The following is a 25344-nucleotide window of genomic DNA, read 5'->3' as shown; positions in this document are numbered from 1 at the left end:
TTTTTCCGGAAAATTACCGGAAACTTTCTGAAAAATGTTGTATTCCTAACCTCAACACCTTTCAAAATAAAATACATTTTTAAAAAAATATTATTTATAAATTTATCCCTTCTGGACAACACATTCCCGGTAAAAAAGCTGTAATCTTTCTATTTATAATTAAACAAGTTACAGGGATGTTAAAAATTCATTGAATCACGCTGCAAACTGCTCCATTGTACTATTGTCAATAACTTGGTTATTTTGACAATTATAGGCTGGTACAATATACCAATTTGTAGCCCTTGAAATTCTCTTTTTATCACCCTGTATAGCGTTTTTTCCTAAAACGTCGAATAAGTGAGTTATTTACTGTTAAACTGAGTTGTTTGATTGTTGTTGACAGTTTTCACTGTGACAGCCCATAACTCTGTTATTTTGACAATTACAGGGTGGTTTAATATATCAATTTGTTGCCCTTGAAATTGTCTTTTGATCACCCTGTATACCATATATATATAGTAGAAATGTCACGATACCGAAAGATTAGAGCTTTTATACTGGGAATGTGTTGTCCAGAAGGGATAAATTTGTCCGAGATATGGATGATAACTTTGTAAGCCATCTTGAAGGCGGCCATAAGAATTTACAAAGTTATCATCCATATCTTGGAAACCAATGACGATAGATTTTTTCTAATTACGTCATCGTGTTCTATGTAAAAAAGTGCCTTAAAAAATTAAAAAGGAAACCGGAAATAAGTTTCACATAAAATTCTCTAAAACTTTCCCCATTTAACCGACTCTGTAGCTCTTACCGTTTTCGAGATCCCAATACATGCTACACCAATTTGGACCACACTGTAGAGGGTGGATAAATGCATTAGACTGATAGTGCCTATTAAATTTTAAAAATGTCTTTAATGTAGGTTTTTACTGAAAATAAAAAGAAAAGGTCAATATTGGAATGGTTTAATTCTTGCATTACATATCAACGAGTACGTAAATAACATTTATATATTTATAGGTATATAACATGACAATATAATAATAAAATAACTGACCAACAAACTTAATTTAACAACAACCGTGAAGTAAAATTCTGAACTTGCTCAGATATGTCGGTTGTGGCTTAACCAGTGCGGAAAATGGGACTTTACGCATTTGTTAATGACTTTTCTGGGAGTTAACCGACTGATAGTAACCGGCGAGCAGCTCCCAGGCTTTGGGGGCCATAAAACCGTCAGGCGGATGCTCACCAGTTCTGGCCAGGGTGCGCATCCTGGTGCCCGAAATAAAGTCAAAATCGGCTTTTCTCGAGGCATCGAAAAAGCTCATTTTCTTCGCTTTACGATCGTACGCTGCTACTCTAAAAGGAATAATTTCCAGTTCAGACAATCCTAAAAAAAAAAATAATTTTCCTGGAGAAGTTGTAGGTTTAGTTATTTGATTGATACCTGGTGCCATTTTTAATACGCGTCCACCATGGGTGGATTCGTATAAGTTTCCGTCGGGAGTTGCCTCTTTTCCTTCCGGATGGGTTACACCAGCAGGATCTCTCCCCACAATGTAGAAATTTGCACCTTTGACAAATTTCCTTAAAATCTCTTCTGTTCGCTTTTGATTAACTTACCAGCATTCATACGAGCTTTGGCGTGCCATTGCACTTCAGTAGGTCCCGCGTACAGCATCGGACTAGGAAAAATTGCCAAAACTGTTGAATTTCGATCAAGCAGACCGTCATCCATTACCGCCAAATGTTGTCTGATTCTTACCGGTAGTGGCACGTCGTCATCTTTAATCCACCCTCCTGTTCACAAATATATGACAGATAAAGTTAACAGAATGCTCTAAAACCTACCTAAAGGATGCAAGAGCAAAATCGGTTTCTTGTAGCCTCTCTCGTGCAATTGGTTTTTCGTGTCCGTCATTAAAAGCGCGTGACCGTTGTGGATGGGGTTACGTAACTGGAACGCAAACACCACGTCCGCTTCCATTTGCTTGAACTTTCTCCTCAACTCGTTAGGGGTTAATCTGCCGGTTAAATGGGTTAAAACTAACCCTAAAAGTAGAACCAATTTGGCCTACCTGAACTCGTCCAAACCGTCACCCCATTGTACTCTTTTGAGTACCTCAAGATCACCACCTACCAACCAATCACCCGATTCGATAATTAAGCGCACGTGAGGGTGATTTTTGTGTGTTGTACCTGTATAAGACAGAAATCATTATCTTCCACCATAGAAAATCTCAAAATGTCAAAAATGACATTTTTAACAGAACAAATGTTAAAATAATATATTTGTGACAATTTTAAACTAAAAAAAAAAGGGAGTTTTAGACAACTTTGGCATTTTACAACCTTAGAATGACATGTTTGACTGAATAAATATTAAAACAACATGTTTCTGACTGATTTAAATTGAAAAATGGTCGTTCTCAATTATTTTGACAATTTTAACGTCACAACGATTGTTTGTTCTACCTGTATAAGACAGAAATCATTGGCCGCATTCGTTTTCAAGCTCCATGGAACCAGCAGCGCGTTTTTCACGTCACGATGGCGTAATTTAGCAAAAGCATAATTTAACCAACTGTCAAATTACGTCATTGTGACGTCAATAACGCGCTGCTCGCTCCATGGAGCTTGAAAACGAATGCGGCTATTATCTTCCATCATAGAAAGTCTCAAATGTCAGTTTTGACTTGAAACGTTGTCATGAACTGGCAATTGTCAAAATGCGTTTCATTAAGCATTGTACTTTAGTAAAATCTAAATTTTTAAACTCAGTTTTGGCGTTTCTTTTAGAATCCAAAGACAAAAACGTACAGAACCTGAGTAAGATCCAGAAGAAGAGGAAGGAATGGAGGAAGACAATGATTAACTTAAATATTCCAATTTCAAGGCATTATTGTCAATTTTTTAGTTATTTTTGTATTAATAAAGGTATTCCAAATTAAATAAGAGAATTTATTGTTTCGGGTAAAAGTAAAAGTAATTTTTCTAGTTTTTACGTCAATTTTCTCAAAAATGACGGTTTTCTTGACAAAATTTGGTATTAGTTTATTTTAGAAATTTGAAAGAATCGATTTTCGTCAAAAAACCACAATTTTTGAATTTTTAATTTTTTTTTCGAAATTCAAAAATTGAGTGAAAATGATGGTTTTCTTGACAAAAATTGGTTTCAAATGACTTTAAAAATTAAAAAAAATCGATTTCCGTCAAAAAAACAAACTTTCAAAAAAAAGAAAGAATAAAAAATTTTAATTGATATTAAAAATTCCAAAAAAATTGATTTCCGTCAAAAAATCTTGCTGCAGAACATTCTCGAACCTTGGAAAATATTCTAGAACGTTCTAGAACATTCTACAACCTTATAGAACGAATCAGAATATTCTAGAACGTTCTGAAAGCTTTTAGAAGCTTCGAGAATTATATGGAAGTTTGTAGAACATTCTCGAACTTTGGAAAACATTGTAGAACGTTTTAGAACATTCTACAATCTTTTGGAAGCTTTGAGAACGTTTGAGAATCATTTGGGAGCTTGAAGAACGTTCTCGAACATTGGAAAACATTCTAGAACGTTTTTGAACATTCTACAAGATTTTGAAACGTTTGAGAATTATCTAAAAGAAAATAAAGAAGCTTTCAAAAGGTTGTAGAATGTTCTAAAACGTTCTAGAATGTTTTCCAAAGTTTGAGAATGTTTTATAAACTTCCAAATAATTGTCGAACGTTCTAAAAGCTTCCAAAAGGTTGTAGAATGTTCTAAAACGTTCTAGAATGTTTTCCAAAGTACGAGAACGTTCTACAAACTTCCAAATAATTCTCAAACGTTCTAAAAGCTTCCAAAAGGTTGTAGAATGTTCTAAAACGTTGTAGAATGTTTTCCAAAGTTTGAGAATGTTCTACAAACTTCCATATAATTCTCGAACCTTCTAAAAGCTTCCAAAAGGTTGTAGAATGTTCTAAAACGTTGTAGAATGTTCTACAAAGTTCTAAATAATTCTCGAACGTTCTAAAATTATATTCTTTCAGGAAAAATTCCATTGGACCACGGCTTATAAGCCCGGATAACTTTCATTTTTGACAGTTGTTCCGGTAATGACAGATCAAACGACAATGTGAAACTAACCACCATACTTCAGAACTGTCAGATACACAACCATAAACCCCTATAAAGTGATTTTAATATACTTTCTTTAGGGTTAATTCACTTTCAGGGTTTCTCTATAGTTTTACTGTCATTTTGGGCTGGATTTTGACACGTGTCAGTTTCAAAGTATACCAACAGTTGACAATAGACATTTTCAGTCATCTGCTGTCAAAATTCCCATTTTTGAGCTGTCAAATGTATTTCCAAAGCAATTAATAAGGTCTCATTGGGATTTAAGCTTTTTTCACAGTTTTGACGTACCTGACAGATGTCACGTGACACTAGGATAGTTTTTAATTTGACAGTTACGTCACAACTGTCAGAAACTCTCACCCATAAAGCTGCAAAGTGCATTTTACCCGTTAACAATTCAAAATATTTTGAAACTTTCACTTTGTTAACAGAAAAAAAATTTAAGCTCAGAAATGGGAGTTTTAGACAACTTTGGTAATTTCAACGTTAGAATGTCAAATCAATATCTTTCACCATGGGAAGTCTCAAAATGTCAAAAATGACATTTTTAACCATATAATCTCAAAATAAAATATTAACAGTTTTATCCACTTTTGATAAATAGAACGTCAAAATAATATTTTTTTTTATTTTTTTTTGGTTACCATGTTAATCAAGACATTTTTCAATCATTTTGTAGACACTTGACAATTTAAACGTTGAAATGTCATTCTAACTCATTCTGTCAAAATAAGATGGTTTATGTTACTACAGCTTAAATGTTTCAAGGTTAATACTTTGACCAAATTTAGTTCCATATACTTTCAATAGGTACAACGTCAAAAGTTACACTTTTTAACAATATCAAACTGAAAATGACAGTTGCACACATTTTTGACATTTGACTATCAAACTGAAGAGCTAACTAACGTGAAAACTCACCAAACTGTCTGGCAATTCGTTCTTCTTTTCGATGATAATAAAATTCTGGTTTTCTCAAAATGGCATAACAAACCTGCCCATAATACAGGGCGATGGCGGAACTGTCCTGCAATCTACAATTAATTCCTCAACCCTCTCAAAATACACTTCAAATTTTAGGTTTTTCTAGTACCTATTTTTGTCCACCGTAGTTAGAGGCAGCACTATCGCTACACTCTGATTAACAGCGCCGCCCTCTTTGAGTAAACAATTAAAGTGGACGGCTTGCAAAAATTCGTCTTCGCGCATGAATCCTTTGAGTGGATAGGCCCATCCTTCACTCAAAATCTGAACAAATTTGATACATCTTTATGTAAATCATAGAAAACATTATAAATCTAGATTTACATGTCAATGGGACTGTTTGAAGTCACGTTTTGACAGGTTGGACCTAGCTATTACGATAATTTCTCCGCGAGAGGGAGTTTTATGTTATATTTGGTGTGCTTTCACATTAAACAACCGAAACTCTACAATAATTGTGAAATGTTTTATTGTTTTTCTATTTGTTAATATCAGGTTTTGATAAAAAGGTGTGTTCTATAGTAAGTCGGACTATAATAGTGAACCTGCTTTTACCATCAATGCTAATAGATTGATTGCGGGATTAGGAAACTTAAAACTGCTAGAAGTTGCTCTTGATTCATAATCTGACACTCTCATATCACTCACAAAACTCACGAACAACACAAATATGCAACCTTAACTTTACTATACCTTTTAGGTACTTTAGTGAAGGATATTCAAAATAGATGTCATCATAATGACAACAACAATGACAACTGGTAATTAGTCGTTTTCTTTCGGATCTAAACGCGATATGATCCGAAAAATCACGTGACCTGCGTATAATTTTGTAATCATGAGGTCATGCACCGCCTACTATACTAGAAAGCCTAGAAGGTGCTTGTCAAAAACTCCAAAATGGCGGAAATAGTGGTGACAGTTTGCGTTAGTTTGTATTGTGGAAATTGAGTTTTTTGAGGATTAGATGAATTTTTACGGTTTAAAATCAAAACTTGAGGTTATTTGCGTAAGTTATTTTGGTTTGCTGCCGTTCATAAGTTTTTCAAGCCACATTGTAACAACAATTCAGGAAAAAGTCTTTTTTACTTTACAAAAAACCGGATCTAACTCAAATGTGGTTGAACACTTTGAAATGGAATGATTTTACTCAAACACTATACTAACTGGTAAGTACAAGTGCTTTCTAGTACAGTAAACTTATTAGGTACTTGTTACATGCACAGGTATGTGAGTTACAATTTAAAGCATCCTTTATTGTGAGAGCAACAAAAATAGTTTTGAATGAATGTTCTTGGTAATAACATAAGAACCATTTACCAGTTTTGCTTACCTAGTTTCAAGGATTTACAGATTTTCTTACATTGAACGGTGTTTAAACTAGTTTGCTGTGTGTTGTGTACTTTCCAGGACAAATGTTCTAACCAATTTGTTTAGGCTAGACTTGATTGTATATAAAAGAGCTCTATCTATACATATCTGGATCGGGAATGAACCCTTTTTTGATTTTTCACTCACAACTTGCAATCAACTACACGAAACAATTAAAAAAAACATATTTTTTACTGTATCTGTATACGTTTGTGTATAAAACCAAAACCGCTAACGTCGCCATTAAAAGTGACATTTTAAGCTTTCTAGTATATGGGTCATGCGATTTTTTCGAAAAAAATAAAGTGGCTCCCTCCGGCGGCGGATTCTATCGAAATAGCTTTTTTTAATCAAATGTCAAATGTTGTGTCTTCATGGCCTGCTATTTAAGATGGAGATCTAGGCTGAATTCGTTTTCAAGCTCCATGGAGCGCGCAGGGCATTTTTGACGTCACAATGATGTAATTTGACAGTTGATCAAATTATGGTTTTCCCAAATTACGTCATAGTGACGTCAAAAAAGCTCTGCTCGCTCCATGGAGCGTAAAAACAAATGCGGCCCTAGATTTATAATGTTTTCTATGACGAAAATGCTGGCAAGAACAAGTTTAGCTTGTTTCTTAACTAAATTTTGATTTTTTTCGTGTAACTCACCTGTAACCACTGTAAATCAACTTCCCCAATTTCCAATTTAGGCAAACTGGCAGCCTCCTCTTCCGCACTAGCCAATCGGCTTTCAGGAACAAACAATTCAGTTACATAACCTTCATTTTCTTCAAACATGGGTATAATTCCATTATCGCGCAACATTTCAATAACCAACTGCGTGGATTCCGCCACCGTGTACTGTCTAGTACCATCTGGTGTACACTCAATGGTTTTCACAACCAATTCTGGGTTGTTTGGCGTCTCGTACACTTGATCCACCCCGGTAAATCCGCGTATGATGCCCTGTTTAGCCTTTTTGTACAATCCCTTAGGATCGCGACGTTCACACTCCTCCAAAGGTGTGTCAACAAATACTTCGAAGAAAGGCAAGTCATTATCGGCGTGAATACGTCGGGCTACCTCACGATCTTCCGCAAATGGAGATACGAAGCTGCACAAGCACACCTGACCGGCATCAGCAAATAGTTTTGCCACCTCTGCCACTCTACGAATATTTTCTTCTCTGTCTTTCTTAGAGAAGCCCAGATCTTTATTGAGACCATGTCTCATATTATCGCCATCAAGGCTGTAGGCTGGAATACCATGAGAGACTAGGTAGGCCTCCAATTCAAAGGAGATGGCAGTTTTACCAGCTCCAGATAACCCTAATAGTGAAAAAGACCTTGCAATGCTTATAAACAAACTTAAAGTAATTTTTATCATAAATCCTTAATAGGTAAGTCACTAATAAGCCCTAATATGTGTGATATTATATACAGAGGATTGGTTTCCAAAAAAACAAAACCTTATCATTTACAAGGTATTTTAAATTTAATCAACAACCTATATAGTAAGTCCTACCTGTAAACCAGACTGTGCAGCCCCGGAAACCACGTAAATGCCCTAAAATTTGTCCCCTTTTAGCTCTGGTCACTATATGATCTTGTTTGGTCACATTGGTGGCCACTTGAAGTCCAGTTTTTTGCTTCTTGTAGACGTTTTCCATGTTTGCACTTTCCCAAACTGACTATCACTAAAGCAAAGAAAGTGCTAAACAATTAAAACTGTAAAAACACAGGGAGGGGCTTCCCAATTATTAACTTTCACATACAAATTGGCCTAGAATTTGAAAAACACGTACCTGCTTTGTTATACAAGTGGCCACCCTGTATACTTTATAGCCTGCACGAGTGCAAGGTTAAATTACTCCAAACAAGGCCAAATTTACTTTAAAATCACCTTTTTTTTTCATCAAAACAAAGTTTGACGTGGATCGATAACCTATATAAACAAAGAGCGAGAGATGACAGATGGCAGTAAAGAGGAATGTCAAAAACCAACACTGGCAGTTGACAGTTTACATTGATATATCAGTTTTCTCTCTTGCACTCATCGAACTAAACAAAGACGAACATGTTTCTTAAAATCCTTACAGGGATGTAAAATTTCCGGAAAATTATTTTTATGGAAGGTTTTCCAGAAAATTTTCCTGAAAAATTGGAAAATTTAAAAATAATTCGTTTTTTACATTTTTGTTCTATTAACCTAGAGGTATTTAGGCAGTTGGGGTTAATTTTGAAGATAAAAAAGATTCACTTAAAATTTCTTGACAATTTTAGTTTTTAATTTTTAAAGGTCAAACGGTGCGTGTTACCAAAAAAATGTATAGAAGGTAAAAGTTGCATCCTATCGAGGTGCATTTGTGGTTAGAACTTCAGACCTCTTACCTGAAACGTTCCTGAGATATTAATCAAAAACTGCAAAAAACGAGAGTCTTCTTTGGCGCCCTCTAGCGGCTAAATCGGGCAACTTACTCGTGCCTACTTAACGTCACGTGATAGCCCCGTTCATTAGCTTTCTTTTGTTATACGGTGGTTTTATACAGAGTGTTTCAAATAAGCGAGTTAGGGACGATTTTCTAGCAAAGTGCACCAAAATTTTAAGTAGTCACGGCAAAGTAAGGCTGTAGGAGCAAAAACAATTGAATATTGATACCAACATTTTACATTAAGTAGGCCTATAATTTGTAAGGTGGTTCAATATACCACTTTGTAGCCCTTGAAATTCTCTTTTGACCACCCTGTAGATAGTTTTTACCTAAAACGTCGAATAACTGAGTTATTTACTGTTAAATCTGAGTTATTGTTTGATTTTGACAGTTTTTACTGTGACAGCCCGTAACTCCGTTATTTTGACAGTTACAGGGTGGTTAAATATACCAATTTGCAGCCCTTGAAATTGTTTTTTGATCACCGTGTATACCATATATAGTATAAATGTCAGGCTACCGAAAGATTAAAGCTTTTATACCGGGATGTGTTGTCCAGAGGGGATAAATTTATAAATAAGATTTTTTTAAAAATTCATATTATTTTGAAAAGTGTTGAGGTTAGGTATACAATATTTTTCAGAGATTTTTTCATTTTTTAGCCGAGCTTAATTTAAGTGTGGATCAGACTGTGACAGTACAGGTGAAAAAAGTCACACTCTAAACCACACTTAACTTAAGCTATGCTTAGAGTACGACGGTGCAAATGGCGGTTCGATGTCTGAAATTATCTCCATTAGAATGCATGACAAGTTTGACAGTTGTTTTTCCTATAAAGGAAAATTTTCATTTAAACCTGAAGTAATTTTCCGGTAAATTTCCAAAAATGTAAATTTTCCGACTCGAAAATGACCGCTTTTACATTTCTGATTTTGAAAGACGAACTGCAATGTTGCCAGGTTGAACGCATATCCGGCAAGCATAATTCCCGGTTTTGCTTTTATTTTAAACTGAAAGTATACAATCAAACGGTAAAACAAATCAAAATTCCTACTTTATAAAGGTAAAAATGGCAAATTTTAATTACGGACCCATTTCCTGGGTATAACCACCAGCTTGAATTGTTCGGAGCACGTAAGGGTGGTTATAAAATTTGTCTAGACTCAAGCCCAATAAAATGACACAATTCTTTGAATTTTGCTTTATTTTATTTTCTTTGTTCATGAATTTTTATACAGTTTGTTAGCTAAATAACTTTGCATTGTACGTCAGATATCACAAGACTGGTAGTCAGATAGACTAATCACAAACTATACATTCTATATACGCAATAGCTGCACATATGTAGTTTTGAAGTACATATAAGAGGGTGTCAAGCTGGAAAGAAGTAATTTTTGTGACACCCTGAATATATGCAGACAAACTGGGATTATACCAGCTGGCTGTGGAAGAAATACCTAAAGGAACTAAATCTTGAGGGGCTGCTATGAGGAAACCTTGAGATAGCAGAAGAAGATGGGGTACAATAGATCTAATCACGTCCCAGTACATCTGTCACCATCCACACCGACCATTACCATTACCATGCAGACAAAATAAGTACCGACTCCAGACAGTCTCAAATAAACACCATTTATGGCTACTCTAAATAAAGGGCGGTTTTAAATAATAAAAACAGGTACCGAAAGGTTGAGGACGACTAGGCCCTACAAACTGGACCATTTTGAGTTCAGTTTCTGAACGAATTCAGTCCGATAAACATCTTCAAAATGAACAAGGAAATTGCCCTTAAATCCTTACGGGAAAAATTCAGTGAAGTTTCAAACGAAATGATATATAACCGGGAAAAAACGCGTCAAATCACTTTTTCACAACGAAATCAACGAAAAATGTCGGATTTAACGATCAAGGACTACAACAAGATGATCCATTTTAGTTTGGTCGAAGTTGTTCTTGCGGAAGAAGCCCTGGAAGCAGCGAAATACAAACGAGGGTTCCTGGGTACTACTGACCACATGTTTATAGCCAGAAAGTTGTTGCTTGCAAGTAAGTAGCTAAAAAATCAGTAAATTTTAATGAATCAATCTAAAACTGGTCATAGAAAAACTCAGCTGGCAACATTGCCTCAAAGTTTTTGCCTACTACTATATATTTTCTGTCTTTGTCTTGTGCATGCAATTATCTCTTAATTTTATGTAAAAAATGCAACTAAATCATAATTTTTTTGCAGGACTGCGTGTAGAAGCACTTAGACTGGCTAGGGCCAGATCAGAGTTCCGACAACCAAAAGACACTGTGTCAACATCGAATGTCAACGGACGAATCACAGCTCACGACATAAAAATTGACACGGCCCCTTTGAATAACGTTGCTGCGCCCCATTTTTGTTACGTCATGGTAGTCGAGAATGACGTCAAAATCGTGGCCTCCCGACCCACCAAACCGGATCGTCAGGGAATCGTGGTGTTTCCCGGTTGTATGGTGTTTGACCAGCAAGCTTGCGATTTCCAACTGAAGATGTCGTTGTACAAGTTGTCGCTGGTGAAGCCTCCTGTCCAGTCATGGACAAAAAAGATTAAAAAATTGTGGCAGGGTGTCGAGATTCCACAATTTGAATTGATGGGTTACAGGACCATTAATATGACCAATATCGACCAGAAGGTTTTCCGTTTCAGCGATGCCACCCTGTACATGCAATTACGGGTTACTGTAGGTACAGGCGTGGGACCGATGCGCACCCCATTGGCTGTGGGCAGTTTAATTCAAAACACATTTTTTTATGGAGGTAGATTGGCTGTTTTCGAAAATACAGACCTAAAGCTGTATAAAACAGCCGCAGATTTACGGGATGGCAAAATCGATTTGGTTTTCTCTTTATTTAATTGTCATACTTGTGATATTTACGAAAATACCAGCGAAATTTTAAAATTAACCACTTGGAACAATAGTGTTGAATTGTTCATCTATTTTCCCGACAAAATGGCGCAACTTTTGTGGCAAAACGCCTTTAATTTTGCCATTTCTTGTGGCAACAGATGGAAAAAGGCACTCTGAATTTGTATATGTTCAATTACATATTTTTTATTGTTTTTACTATTGTAAATAAAACGTTATATTAGTTAATTATATATGAGTTTTAGTTAGAAAATTCCCACCAACTCTACGTTCAGAAAAAGCCAAGTGAGATTCAGAAACCAGCAAGTGTAATTCGGAAAAAATCAATTTAAGTTCAAAAAGCATCAAATGAAGTTCAGAAAATTGAAAGCCAATTCCATAAAATACATTATTCTGTGGATAACATTACCAAAGCTGAAACTCCAATGCATTTTAATGAATTAATATACTTAATAATACAATGAATGTTATGAAAAAAATAACACAATTTAGGTTAAAAATTAAACTGAATTGAAACTTTCTGAATTCCAATCTCCAAACTGTGCTAGTTTTCGTTTCTTTTCAAGAGAATAGGAAATTTAATGAGGATTTCTCACTCCAAGTGGGTTTTACAGGCAATTTTGTCCTTGATTGTTCTTTCAAACTGTGTTCCTGGCAGTTCAAATTTTGACACCACTTTTTTTGCCTGACTGTACTAAATTTTTTACTGTTTTTTAATGTTATTGAATAGGAAATTTAATGGGGATTCCAAAAATGTGCTTAAATCAGTAATTTTCTCGCTTCAAGTGGGTTTTGCATGCAATTTTGTATCTGACTGTCTCTACAAATTGTGTTCCTGGCAGTTTAAATTTTGACACCACTTTTTTCCCTGACTGTACTAAATTTTTTACTGTTTTTTTATGTTATTGAATAGGAAATTTAATGAGGATTCCAAAGATGTGCTTAAATCAGTCATTTTCTCACTCCAAGTGGGTTTTAGAGGCGATTTTGTACCTGACTGTCTCTACAAACTGTGCTCTTGGCAGTATAAATTTTGACACCACTTTTCTCCCTGAATGTACTAAATTTTTTACTGTTTTTTTATGTTATTGAATAGGAAATTTAATGAGGATTCCAAAGATGTTCTTAATATAATAATTTTCTCACTCCAAGTGGGTTTTACATGCAATTTTGTACCTGACTGTTTCTACAAACTGTGTTTTTGACAGATTAAACTTTGACACCACTTTTCTCCCTGACTGTACTAAATTTTGTAGTGTTTTTTTATGTTATTGATTAGGAAATTTAGTGAGGATTCCAAAAATGTGTTTAAATCAGTAATTTTCTCACTCCAACTGGGGTTTTCATGCAATTTTGTACCTGACTGTCTCTACAAACTGTATTCCTGGCAATTTAAATTTGGACACCACTTTTCTCCCTAACTGTACCAAATTTTGTAGTGTTTTTGAGGTTAGTGAATAGGAAATTTAATGAGGATTCCAAAAATGTGCGTAAAACAGTCATTTTCTCACTCCAAGTGGGTTTTACAGGCAATTTGTCCCTGACTGTCTCTATAAACTGTGTTCCTGGCAGTTCAAACTTTGACACCACTTTTTTCCCTGACCATACTAAATTTTTTACTGTTTTTTTATGTTATTGAATAGAAAATTTAATAAGGATTCTGAAAATGTGCTTAAATCAGTAATTTTCTCACTCCAAGTGGGTTTTACATGCAATTTTGTACCTGACTGTTTCTACAAACTGTGTTTTTGACAGATTAAACTTTGACACCACTTTTTTCCCTGACTGTACTAAATTTTTTACTGTTTTTTTATGTTATTGAATAGGAAATTTAATGAAGATTCTGAAAATGTCATTAAATCAGTAATTTTCTCACTCCAAGTGGGTTTTACATGTAATTGTGTACCTGACTGTTTCTACAAACTGTGTTTTTGACAGATTAAACTTTGACACCACTTTTCTCCCTAACTGTACTAAATTTTGTAGTGTTTTTTCAAGTTGTTGAGTAGGAAATTTAATGAGGATTCCAAAAATGTGCTTAAAACAGTCATTTTCTTACTCCCAGTGTGTTTAACAGGCGATTTTGTACCTGACTGTTTCTACAAACTGTGTTTTTGACAGATTAAACTTTGACACCACTTTTCTCCCTGACTGTACTAAATTTTGTAGTGTTTTTTTATGTTATTGAATAGGAAATTTAATGAGGATTCCAAAAATGTGTTTAAATCAGTAATTTTCTCACTCCAAGTGGGTTTTACATGCAATTTTGTGCCTGACTGGAATTCACCAAAAAACACAGAAATTAATATTGAAAGTCAAACCTATAAACCACCCTATTGCACCCCTCTCTCCTTATTCTAAACATTGGTTAACTCAATTTTTGGTTAGTTTTGGAAATACTGGTTTGATTGCAGCTTTTTGATATGATAAATACGCAAAAACCGAGAGAATCAAATTTTTTATCAATACGGTCCATTCGCCAATTGTCAAGAAAAGGTGGTAATTGTAAGTTATTTCTAAGGCTTGGGCGCAGCCACCAAACGTCAAGAAAACTTATTATTATGCGTTCTGACCTGAAAATTAAATTTACTATTTGGAGAGCAGAATTGCCAGAAGGCAAGTAAATCTTAATAATATAGTAGAAGGCAATGCACGTCATTGACGTTTAACGCGCCTCGTTGCCAAATGATTAGTTTTTTCATTAAAACACGAACTTTACATAAATTTTGTTTTTATTTACTTCCTATATAGAAGTTGACGCAGTTTTTTATCAGAGAATTTTGAATAACAATATTAGTCAATATTGAGGCTTTTTAAGAAATTTTCTTGACAATTGGTGAAGGTGAAAATGTATGTAAAGAGAAATTGTTCTTCTTGAGGTATTATTCTTAAATAAGTCCCCCAACACTCTGTATTTGGGTTTAAAAATAAAAATTGTCTCGAAATGACATGGAAACTTGAAAGTAGTGGCCCTTTGAGGGATGAATACCCAAAGGAACAACCCCCCGTATTCAAACCCGCAAAAGGGGTGAGAAAAAACCGGTTCGACAAAATAACCCATTTTCCTCGGAGTTATATTATGTCTCCATTTCCAGGGAGTTTTAATTCCCACGACTCTACAAGTTTACTTCCCCTTTTCCAACCCCCACATTTCTGTGGTTGATTTCTTGTAGCAATAATTATCCTTCACTCCACGAACGAAATATAAATAAAAATAGAGGGAAAACTTTAAAACAAATGAAAAGCGCTTGCGTCAGGGTTTTCCCAGCCAACCCGTTTTCGTTTGAAAAGCATTCGTGGTCCGTTAGCAGTGCGTGTCAGTGCTTATTCACCCCCAAACCCTCAAAAAGTTCCGCGAAGTTGCCTGAAGATGTAGTTTTGTCCGAAACTTTCCCATCCAATGTTTCCAGATTGTGACTATTTTTAAGTGTTTTTTTACCCAAAACACAACATTTTTGCAAAAAATATGAATAGTGTGTTAGTGTTTGCGTTTGTGGCGTTCGTCGCCTTCTGCGGTGGGTTGTCGACGCCGGCCTGCGTTTGTGATCGGCGAGAATGTGAAATTGTTAACGAAGTGGATTGTCCTGGACTGGGGGTGGTCGTTTGGGATCCTTGCAAGTAAGAAAAAATTCCAGGATAATCGATTTTGGTAGTAACAACATTTAACGGCGATATCGCGTGGGGGTGCTAAAAATACTCCAATTTAAGGGTTGAGATTGACGTAGGCAACACCTATGATTATTATACAGGGTTTTTCAGTGAAAAGTAGCCACCCTGAATATCTTCCAAAATAATTTCTCTGTTAAAAAATGCTAAGACACGTCAACAAAGATTGCAAGGGGGACATCTTTTTACGTAGGATTTGAATTTCTGCCATCAGCCCCTTTGCCGCCATAGCCATCCCCACTAAGTTTTCAAATGGCACCATATCCTGGCACATCGTTGGAAAGGGTATTTCATAAGGAATTAATTGCACTATTTTATTTGTACATTTGCTTTGAATTAAGCAAATTAAACACTTAAGAAAGTGAATTAACACTTAAGAAAGTGACAGTTTTAAGCACATTTTCGGAATCCTCATGAAATTTTCTATTCCATAACCTAAAAAAAATTCTAAAAATCGAGTACAGGCAGAGAGAAAAGTGGTGTTAAAGTTTCAACTATCAGGAACACAGTTTTTAAGGACAGACAGGGACAAAATCGCTTGTAAAACCCAGTTGTAGTGAGAAAATTATAGTTTTAAGCACATTTTCGGATTCCTCATAAAATGTTCTATTCAATAACATAATACAATTCTAAAAATCGATTACATGCAGAGAAAAAAATGGTATTAAAATTTCAACTACCAAGAACACAGTTTTCAAGGACAGAGAGGGACAAAATCGCTTGTAAAACCCAGTTGGAGTGAGAAAATAACAGTTTTAAGCACATTTTTGAAATCCTCATTAAATTGTCTATTTAACAAGCTTAAAAAACACTTGAAATCTAGTACAGGCAGAGAGAAAAATAGTGTTAAAGTTTCAACTACCAGGAACACAGTTTTTAAGGATAAGCAGGGACAAAATCCCCTGTAAAACCCAGTTGGAAAGAAAAAATTAAAGTAGAATTAGTATAACAAATGTAAATTTTAAGTGGAAAAATCACTTGTCAACAACTGTCAACTTAGCTGTAAGCAGTTTTTCCGGAAAAAAAAACCGAAAAAATTGCACACTCCTCACAACAACATAAAGAATAGTGTTACCCTTTCTAGCTTGAAAGTTATTGTTTTAATTAAAATAAAATGTTTATTTATGGAAATCATTATTTGTATGTTTTTACCGATATCCGACACGGTTTAGGCACTTTTCCGCACTAAATTGAGGTAAAAACACTAAAAAAAAACAGAAAAAAACAAACAAAAATAATACCTGACAGCTAACTGAAGGTCGGTCATGGCCAACTTGATTGCATCACATCATATAGCAGGTTGCCTATCCGGACAGTAGATCTCTTTGTTTATTTTAGTGCAAGAGTGAAAGAGACAACTGTACATTGGTTGTGTTCTGTCAAAAATTGCCTTAATTTTCACTGTAAATCAGTTTAGTTTAATGATATTTTACTAGTTTGTTATAAATGACTGACTAGGAATCAACAATAATTTGCACTAGAAAAAGTCTAAGGACAGGGCCTCCCCTTTGCTTCTGGACAGTAGGGTCGGCCAGCTGTATTGTTGTATAGACCCACTAATACTGATTTAAGTTAATTTTAAAAGGTTAAAATTTGCTAAACAGTTGTAGAACAGTCAAAATCAAAGACATGCATGCATCAAAAAAGCAAAATGTACAAAAAAACTAATTTAAATTGTCAAAAAACTCACCGATTATCTGGTCTCGGTTCCTACATAAAAATTCGTTTTTTTAGACGTGGAAACCATTATTTGTATGTTTTTACCGATACCCGACACGGTTTAGGCACTTTTCCGCACTAAATGGATGTAAAAACACTAAAAACAACCCAAAAAACCAGAAAAAAACAAACAAAAATAATACCTGACAGCTAACTGAAGGTCGGTCATGGCCAACTTGATTACATCATATAGCAGGTTGCCTATCCGGACAGTAGATCTCTTTGTTTATTTTAGTGCAAGAGTGAAAGAGACAACTGTACATTGGTTGTGTTCTGTCAAAAATTGCCTTAATTTTCACTGTAAATCAGTTTAGTTTAATGATATTTTACTAGTTTGGTATAAATGACTGACTAGGAATCAACAATAATTTGCACTAGAAAAAGTCTAAGGACAGGGCCTCCCCTTTGCTTCTGGACAGTAGGGTCGGCCAGCTGTATTGTTGTATAGACGCACAAATACAGTTTTAAGTTAGTTTTAAAAGGTTAAAATTTGCTAAACAGTTGTAGAACAGTAAAAATCAAGGAAATGCGTGCATTAAAAAACCAAAATGTACAAAAAAAACTAATTTCAAAGTGCAACAAAACTCACCAGTTATCTGGTCACGGTTCTTACATAAAAATTCATTTTTTTAGACGTGGAAACCATTATTTGTATGTTTTTACCGATACCCGACACGGTTTAGGCACTTTTCCGCACTAAATCGATGTAAAAACACTAAAAACAACCCAAAAAACCAGAAAAAAACAAACAAAAATAATACCTGACAGCTAACTGAAGGTCGGTCATGGCCAACTTGATTACATCACCATCATATTGCAGGTTGCCTATCCGGACAGTAGATCTCTTTGTTTATTTTAGTGCAAGAGTGAAAGAGACAACTGTACATTGGTTGTGTTCTGTCAAAAATTGCCTTAATTTTCGGTGGTAATATCCCTAGTGCATTTAATTTTTCCGGAAAAACGAGTTTCTAAGTAATTTGTTTTAACAAATTACTACTTAGAAACGAGTATTCCAATTCTCACAATTCATCATTCTCCAAATCTGAACAATCGATTTCCTGGAAGATGGATTGGTAGACGTGGTCCCATGGAATGGCCTGCGAGATCACCCGACCTCACTCCGTTGGACTTTTTTCTATGGGGGCATTTAAAATCTAAAGTCTATGCAACACAGCCGGCCAATATTGCAGACCTCCCTTCCAAAGTCGCTTCTATTATTGTATGGAAGTTAACGGAGGTTATTTTGAGCCATTAATTAAATGATAACCGCTATTTGCTATTATTTCTGCAGTTAACAAAAAATAAACACAAAACGTATTTTTTATTTTTTTTGGTCTCAATTCAAAGCAAATGTACAAATAAAATAGTGCAATTAATTCCTTATGAAATACCCTTTCCAACGATGTGCCAGGATATGGTGCCATTTGAAAACTTAGTGGGGATGGCTATGGCGGCAAAGGGGCTGATGGCAGAAATTCAAATCCTACGTAAAAAGATGTCCCCTTTGCAATCTTTGTTGACGTGTCTTAGCATTTTTTAACAGAGAAATTATTTTGGAAGATATTCAGGGTGGCTACTTTTCATTGAAAAACCCTGTATTTAAATACAATACATTTATAAGAGAAAATCACAGAGTTTCGTAACACTGAAACCTCATCTGGAAAAGTTCAAGACCGCGGAAACGGCCCTAATCGTTACGCCATTAAAATCAGTTCGAATCCGGAAAGTTTGGAGAAAATATCGCCCGGGAAAACTTCTACAGGAACACTCTCAGCTGATAAATCTCTCCCGAATTGAGAGGTGGGGACGGGAGGGTAGATCCGGAAACGAAATGCGGTTCAACGGCCATTCTTGGCCTGCTTTCGCCATTTATTTAATTAATTAGTATTGATAAGTGGAAATTTCTACCTGGAAAACTGAAATTTGGATTAAATTTTGCTGGGTTAAGGGAGGCTCGTGAATGTTTTAACCCCCCCCCCATCCCCGCTAAATCAACATGGCCGCTTCTCAAAGTTTTAAACTAGGTCGGAACGGTCATTTAATTAACGTAAAACAACATTTACAATCCTCTTCTAGTCCTCTAGCTATTGCTCAATTTAAAAAAAAAACAGTTAAATGCTGCCATTTGTAATGTAATAATTATAATTTTAACACCCTGTACATGATTTGTCTGGCATAATAGCTACAGCACTAGTATTGTCTTGCTACATTTGACAGTGCAGCATTTACGCATATCTTCTTTCTTCAGGATCTTCTTACAGGATTCAGGCAATTTTAGAAAAATGTGTAGATAGTGCAGGATCTTCTTAGAGGATTCAGGCAATTTCAGAAAAATTCTTAGACAGTTCAAGATCTTCTTAAATGCTTCAGACAATTTTCAAAAAAATGTGTAGACAGTGCAGATCCTTCTTAGAGGATTCAAGAAATTTCAGAAAAATTCTTAGCCAATTCAGGGTCTTTTTAAAGGATTCAATGATGCTATTTTAACGATAAGAAGAGTCACGTGGCTTTCTAGATTCCATTCGAAGCTGGAACTTAGTCACGTGACCTTTATAAGTGAATTTGATGGTTGAAAACAATCACGTGACCTTCAGAAATCCCCTTCAATCGTCAAAATGGACACGTGACTTTTAGAACAACATTTTGACTTTATATAATATGATCACGTGATTTTCGAAATACTGTTTCAAGGTTAAGTAGAGTCACGTGACCCTCTAGACTTCATTCGATGTTGGAACGAAGTCACGTGACCTTTGTAAGTGAATTTGTTGGTTGAAAACAATCACGTGACCTCCCGAAAACTCCTTCAATCGTCAAAATGGACACGTGACTTTGAGAACAACATTTTGACTTTAAATATGATCACGTGATTTTCGAAATACTGTTTTAGCGTTAAGTAAAGTCACGTGACCATTCTAGGTAAATTTGATATTTGAAAATAATTACGTGACCTTTTTGATTTTAAATATGGTCACGTGATTGCCAGCATACTATGTTAACCTTAGCGAGAGTCACGTGACGTTGGTAAGTAAATTTCATAATTGAAAACAATCAAAATTTATTTCCTTTTCTGAATTTTTTCCGTTAAGGACACTGAAATTGAAGTAAGTTTTGATATTAAACAATCAGGAAAAAAGAAAATAAAATTTACTTCCTTTTCCGAATTTTTCGATTAAAAGCTCTGAAATTACAGAAAGTAAGTTTTGATATCGAAATTTCAGGAAACAGGATTGGAATTGACTTTTCCCGAATTTTCCATCGAGGACACTGAAGGTATAGAAAGTAAGTTTTGATAACACAATATCGAGCAATCTAAAAAAATTAAATTCACATTTTTTTTAACGCAAAGAAAGAAAGTTTTGATATTAAAATTGGACGACAAATTAAAATATGGAAACTTGCTTCCTTTTTCAAATTCTGATTACGAAGCCCAGAATAGGAATTAGGGTTTGATGTTAAAAAACGTTAAATTGTCAGCCTGTAAGTGGAAACAAACGCCTACAAAAAGAAATATATACAGGGTGTTTCATTAAAAAAAAACACAACTGCGCCACTGAATTTCATAAAAAATATGGGAGACGCCCTGTATAACAAAACCAATAAAATTTAGAGTGACCAATTAAACAGGGATAGAGGTATACTTTTAGTGAACCCATTATGTGATTGCCTCAAATACAGGGTGACCCCTTTTGGTTATTAAAACAAATTGTACACAGTTCAGAACCTTCTTAAAGGTTTCAGGAAATTTTTTCAAATTCTTAGGCAATTCAGGATCTTTTTAGAAGTTTATGGCAATTTTTTATAATTTTTAGGCAATTCAGGATTTTTTTAGAGGTTTCTGGCAAATTTTAAAAAATTCTTGGACAGTTCAGAATTTCCTTAAAGACTTCAGGCAGTTTTAGAAAAATTTTTAGGCAATTTAGGATCATTTTAGAGATTTCTGGCAATTTTTTAAAATTCTTAGGCAATTGAGGATATTTTTAGAGGTTTCTGGCAATTTTTTAAAATTCTTAGGCAATTCAGGACATTTTTAGAGGTTTCTGGAAATTTTTTAACATTCTTAGGCAATTCAGGATCTTTTTAGAGGTTTCTGGCAATTTTTAAAAAAATTTTGGGCAGTTTAGAACCTTCTTACAGACTTAAGACAATTTTAGAAAATTTTTTAGGCAGTTTAGGAAATTTTTAGAGGTTTCTGGCAATTTTTTAAAATTCTTAGGCAATTCAGAATCTTTTTAGAGGTTTCTGGCAATTTTAAAAAATTCTTGGACAATTCAGATCCTTCTTAAAGACCAGGCAATTTTGGAAAAATTCTTAGGAAATTCAGGATATTTTTAACGGTTTCTAACAATTTCAAGAAAAATTGTACACAGTTCAGATTCTTCTTAAAGGTTTCTTTTTAGAGGTTTCTGGCAATTTTAGACAAATTCTTAGACAGTTTAAGATTTGTTTAGAGACTTCTAACAAATATTAACATTCTTGTTAACCTTTATTTTCATCTAAGATTACAAAGCGTTTAGGGGGTAGTTTTCCGGCATTTTCACGTTCTGCCCGAACAAAATTTCCCCCTTTTGAACGGTATACCGAAGGGGCAAACCCCTAAACGGTCTTCGTTGCTCATTCCGCAACGATGCGCCAATATTATTCTTTGCGTCCGTCTGGTGCAATAGCGAATTAAATTTTAAAAATGGAAACGCTCTAAAATTTTAATAAAAAGGAAATTTAATATTCTCAAAGGCCGCGGAGAGGTGAAGCACGGAATTGTAAGGAATTTGCATTAGTCCAGAAGAAAAATTAAGGGCATCAAAGCGGAATTTCGGATGGAAATGTTCACGTTTTTATTAACATTAAACGGGAATGGTTCGATGCGAACCGGAAAATTTTTTTTTTTTGCTTTTAATTGGAATATTTAGTGTAATAAGGGAATGAGAAAAATGCAATTTTCAGTTCCTGAAAAATTACTGTAGTTTTTGGAGTTTTTCTTTTCCTGACAATTTAACGGAATTATAGCATATTACCTAACTAGTGCTGTAAGAAGCATTTTACGCTCGACATGGAAAAAGCCGCGTAGCGGCGAGTGTGTAAGTCCATGAGGGCCTAAAATGCCTTAGAGCACGTGTGACGTACTATACTTTACCTACGACCAAATGGAAAGTCCAGTTTTCGCAATTCATATAATTCAGAGCAACTGAATTGTTTGTAATGGCCAGAAGCCTTTAAATATTATCAAAAAACTTAAAGCAATCGTTTAAAATGGCCAGAAGCCTCTAAATACTATCAAACCATCCAAAAAATTATGAGAAATCTCTTCAATTGCTCTAAACATAAGAAAAATTGTTATTGATCGACAGAGGCCTCTACGAGAGTCCTAAACCGTAGAAAAATTGTTTATAATGACCAGAAGCCTCTAAATATTATTAAAAACCTTAAAGCAATCGTTTAAAATGGCCAGAGACCTCTAAATACTATCAAACCATCCTAAAAATTGTGAGAAATCTCTTCAATTGCTCTAAACATAAGAAAAATTGTTATTGATCGACAGAGGCCTCGACGAGAGTCCAAAACCGTAGAAAAATTGTTTATAATGGCCAGAAGCCTCTAAATACTATCAAACCATCCTAAAAATTGTCAGAAATCTCTTCAATTGCTCTAAACATAAGAAAAATTGTTATTGATCGACAGAGGCCTCGACGAGAGTCCAAAACCGTAGAAAAATTGTTTATAATGGCCAGAAGCCTCTAAATACTATCAAACCATCCAAAAAATTGTGAGAAATCTCTTCAATTGCTCTAAACATAAGAAAAATGATGATAGGAAGAAATGTAAACAAAATCAATTTTTCCCAGCATTAGAGGGATAGTTTGTGGCCGATTTTAAAACTGTGCGTAAAGAGGTTCATTACGTAACGGAAAACTATGCGTATTTACACTGAGGTCGTAGGTAAAAGTACAAAAGTGTGTGAAAAGCTAGCAAATTATTAAAAAATTTGAAGGGTTGCATACAAACACCAAATATCCAGTTTTGCGTCCCGGAAAATTGCATGCGCATAAAATGGTCGCATTTATGTAGATTTCCTAGTTAGAGACCGGAATAGTTTTCGATTCCATTTTTCCGAAATGATTACTGGAATACGTCAGTTTTTTCTGGACTTAATCATAACGAAACCTGTTCCGTTTTACCTTTCCGAGTTTCGCGCTTCAAACAATAGCAAAAACGAAAATGGAGAGCAAGAGAGCGATTTTAATTTGAATGAAGCAAGTTTCCTCGCTGTTAAAGCTAAGTTTATCTTTTGACGGAGATATCCAGCCGTAAATTTAACAGAGACGTACTGTACAAGGCATTGTTTGTAATTTTCTGCTGTGGTAAAGTTGGAGAAGGGGCTTAGATATCAAAGAAAGTTACCTTGAATGTAATTAGACTTGCTTTCAAAGGGTTATTGTTCAAATTTCCTTTTTTGGTAATTTATTATAAACAAATTGCATATAAAAGGAACTTTTAATCAGGTCAACTTAAGGGCCCTTTGTCCACATACTCTGTCGGGTTAAGGGTTGGAGAAAAACAAACACAAGACCCATCAAATTACGACGATAGTGTATATACCCTAGACTAGTCTAAATATAGAAGACACGCTTTAAAATCCCACAAGACACTTTGAGAATATCCCAATGATTAAAATTAATTGTGACGTCATCGTTATTTTGTTTGATTTTTACTGTGTTATTTCAATTTGTGAATAAGTAGGCTATCAACTTTTCTCAAACTTAGTAAAACTTCTGAAAAATACATAATTCTCCCTAACAGAAAAGTAATGGAAAATTGCACCAAGGGGTGCCCTTCACCAAAACTATTTGACTGTGACAGATCGTGTGTAAAATATCACAGTCAAATTCCACAATGTCACTCACTTAAACAGAAAGTGAAATCACTTAAAAAGTGTTAAAGTTTACAATTTTACCAAGTAAAAACCACTTAAAAGAACAGTAGAAAAGAGAATTACTTTGCTGTACAAAAAACGTGAAAATACACCAAATTAATTACAATTTGACAGTAAATTTACTGAAAATGTCAAATTCCACAATATTACTCACTTAAACAGAGAAGCCTTTAAGAAGGTTCTGAACTGTCAGGTTTGTCTGTTCAGTCAAATATGACAGCTGTCACTCAAAGAATATAAACAAAAAAACTGACGTTTTGGGGAACCTCTTGTTTAAGTATAGAAGAAGAAAATAGTTCTGAACGACAAACAACAAAGAGAATGTGAGTGACAATATGAGAAGAAGAGAGAAGGAAATAGTCATAGAAACTGCTGCTGAAATGAAGAGGGAAGTAGAGATGACCAAAAGTCAGAATGAGGCAGATCCAAACGTGGGAAGGACAGAAAGAGAAAGAAGAGAACAAGAGCATAGAGACACAAGCAATAACAGAACAGAAAAAAATGGAAAGAGACAAAGTTAATCAAGAATATAAATCCAGAAGCCCCTAAGAAGGTTCTGAACTGTCCAAGAATTTTTTAAAATTGCCAGAAGCCTCTAAAAAGATGCTGAATTGCCTAAGAATTTGAAAAAATTGCCAGAAACCTCTAAAAATGTCCAAAACTGCCTAAGAATTTTTCGAAAATTGCCTTAAGTCTGTAAGAAGGTTCTAGACTGTCCAAGAATTTTTTAAAATTGTCAAAAACCTCTAAAAAGATCCTAAATTGCCTAAAAATTTTAGAAAATTGCCAGAAACCTCTAAAAATGTCCTAAACTGCCTAAGAATTTGTCTAAAATTGCCTTAAGTCTGTAAGAAGGTTATGAACTGTCCAAGAATTTTTTAGAATTTGCCAGAAACCTCTAAAAATATCCTGAATTGCCTAAAAATTTTAAAAAATTTGCCAGAAACCTCTAAAAATGTCCTAAACTGTCTAAGAATTTTTCTAAAATTGCCTTAAGTCTGTAAGAAGGTTATGAACTGTCCAAGAATTTTTTAAAATTGCCAGAAACCTCTAAAAAGATCCTGAATTGCCTAAGAATTTGAAAAATTTGCCAGAAACCTCTAAAAAGATCCTGAATTGCCTAAGAATTTTAAAAAATTGCCTGAAGTCTTTAAGAAAATTCTGAACTGTACAAGAATTTTTTTAAAATTGCCAGAAACCCCTAAAAAGATCCTGAATTGCCTAAAAATGATTACCAAAAACCTCTAAAAAGAT

At 34.7% G+C, this 25344-nt stretch overlaps 2 protein-coding genes across 2 annotated transcripts in view; one reads left to right on the top strand and one right to left on the bottom strand.

The window, feature by feature from the left end:
• Positions 1–934: 934 nt before the first annotated feature.
• Papss (3'-phosphoadenosine 5'-phosphosulfate synthase) lies at positions 935–8415 on the bottom strand. Its single transcript, XM_081991654.1, has 10 exons — positions 8253–8415; positions 7973–8144; positions 7118–7776; positions 5202–5356; positions 5030–5142; positions 2067–2187; positions 1840–2012; positions 1612–1788; positions 1436–1561; positions 935–1378 (listed from the first exon to the last, which is right to left on the bottom strand). Exons 2-10 carry the CDS (start codon positions 8115–8117, stop codon positions 1146–1148), a joined length of 1902 nt encoding a protein of 633 aa, XP_081847780.1. The 5' UTR covers positions 8118–8144; positions 8253–8415; the 3' UTR covers positions 935–1145.
• Positions 8416–15059: 6644 nt separating this feature from the next.
• The window catches only part of cmpy (crimpy), a 39237-nt gene continuing 28952 nt past the window's right edge, over positions 15060–25344 (top strand). The window contains exon 1 of the mRNA XM_081991687.1: positions 15060–15392. Coding sequence (XP_081847813.1) covers positions 15241–15392 — 152 coding nt within the window. The 5' untranslated portion in view covers positions 15060–15240. The remainder of the gene's footprint in view (positions 15393–25344) is intronic.

Source organism: Ips typographus, linkage group LG13 (assembly GCF_016097725.1).
Source record: "Ips typographus isolate SLU linkage group LG13, UJ_Ityp_2.0, whole genome shotgun sequence".
Lineage (NCBI taxonomy): Eukaryota > Metazoa > Arthropoda > Insecta > Coleoptera > Curculionidae > Ips > Ips typographus.
Note: the sequence above shows the minus strand (reverse complement) of the source record. Positions and strands in the feature narration are given on the sequence as shown.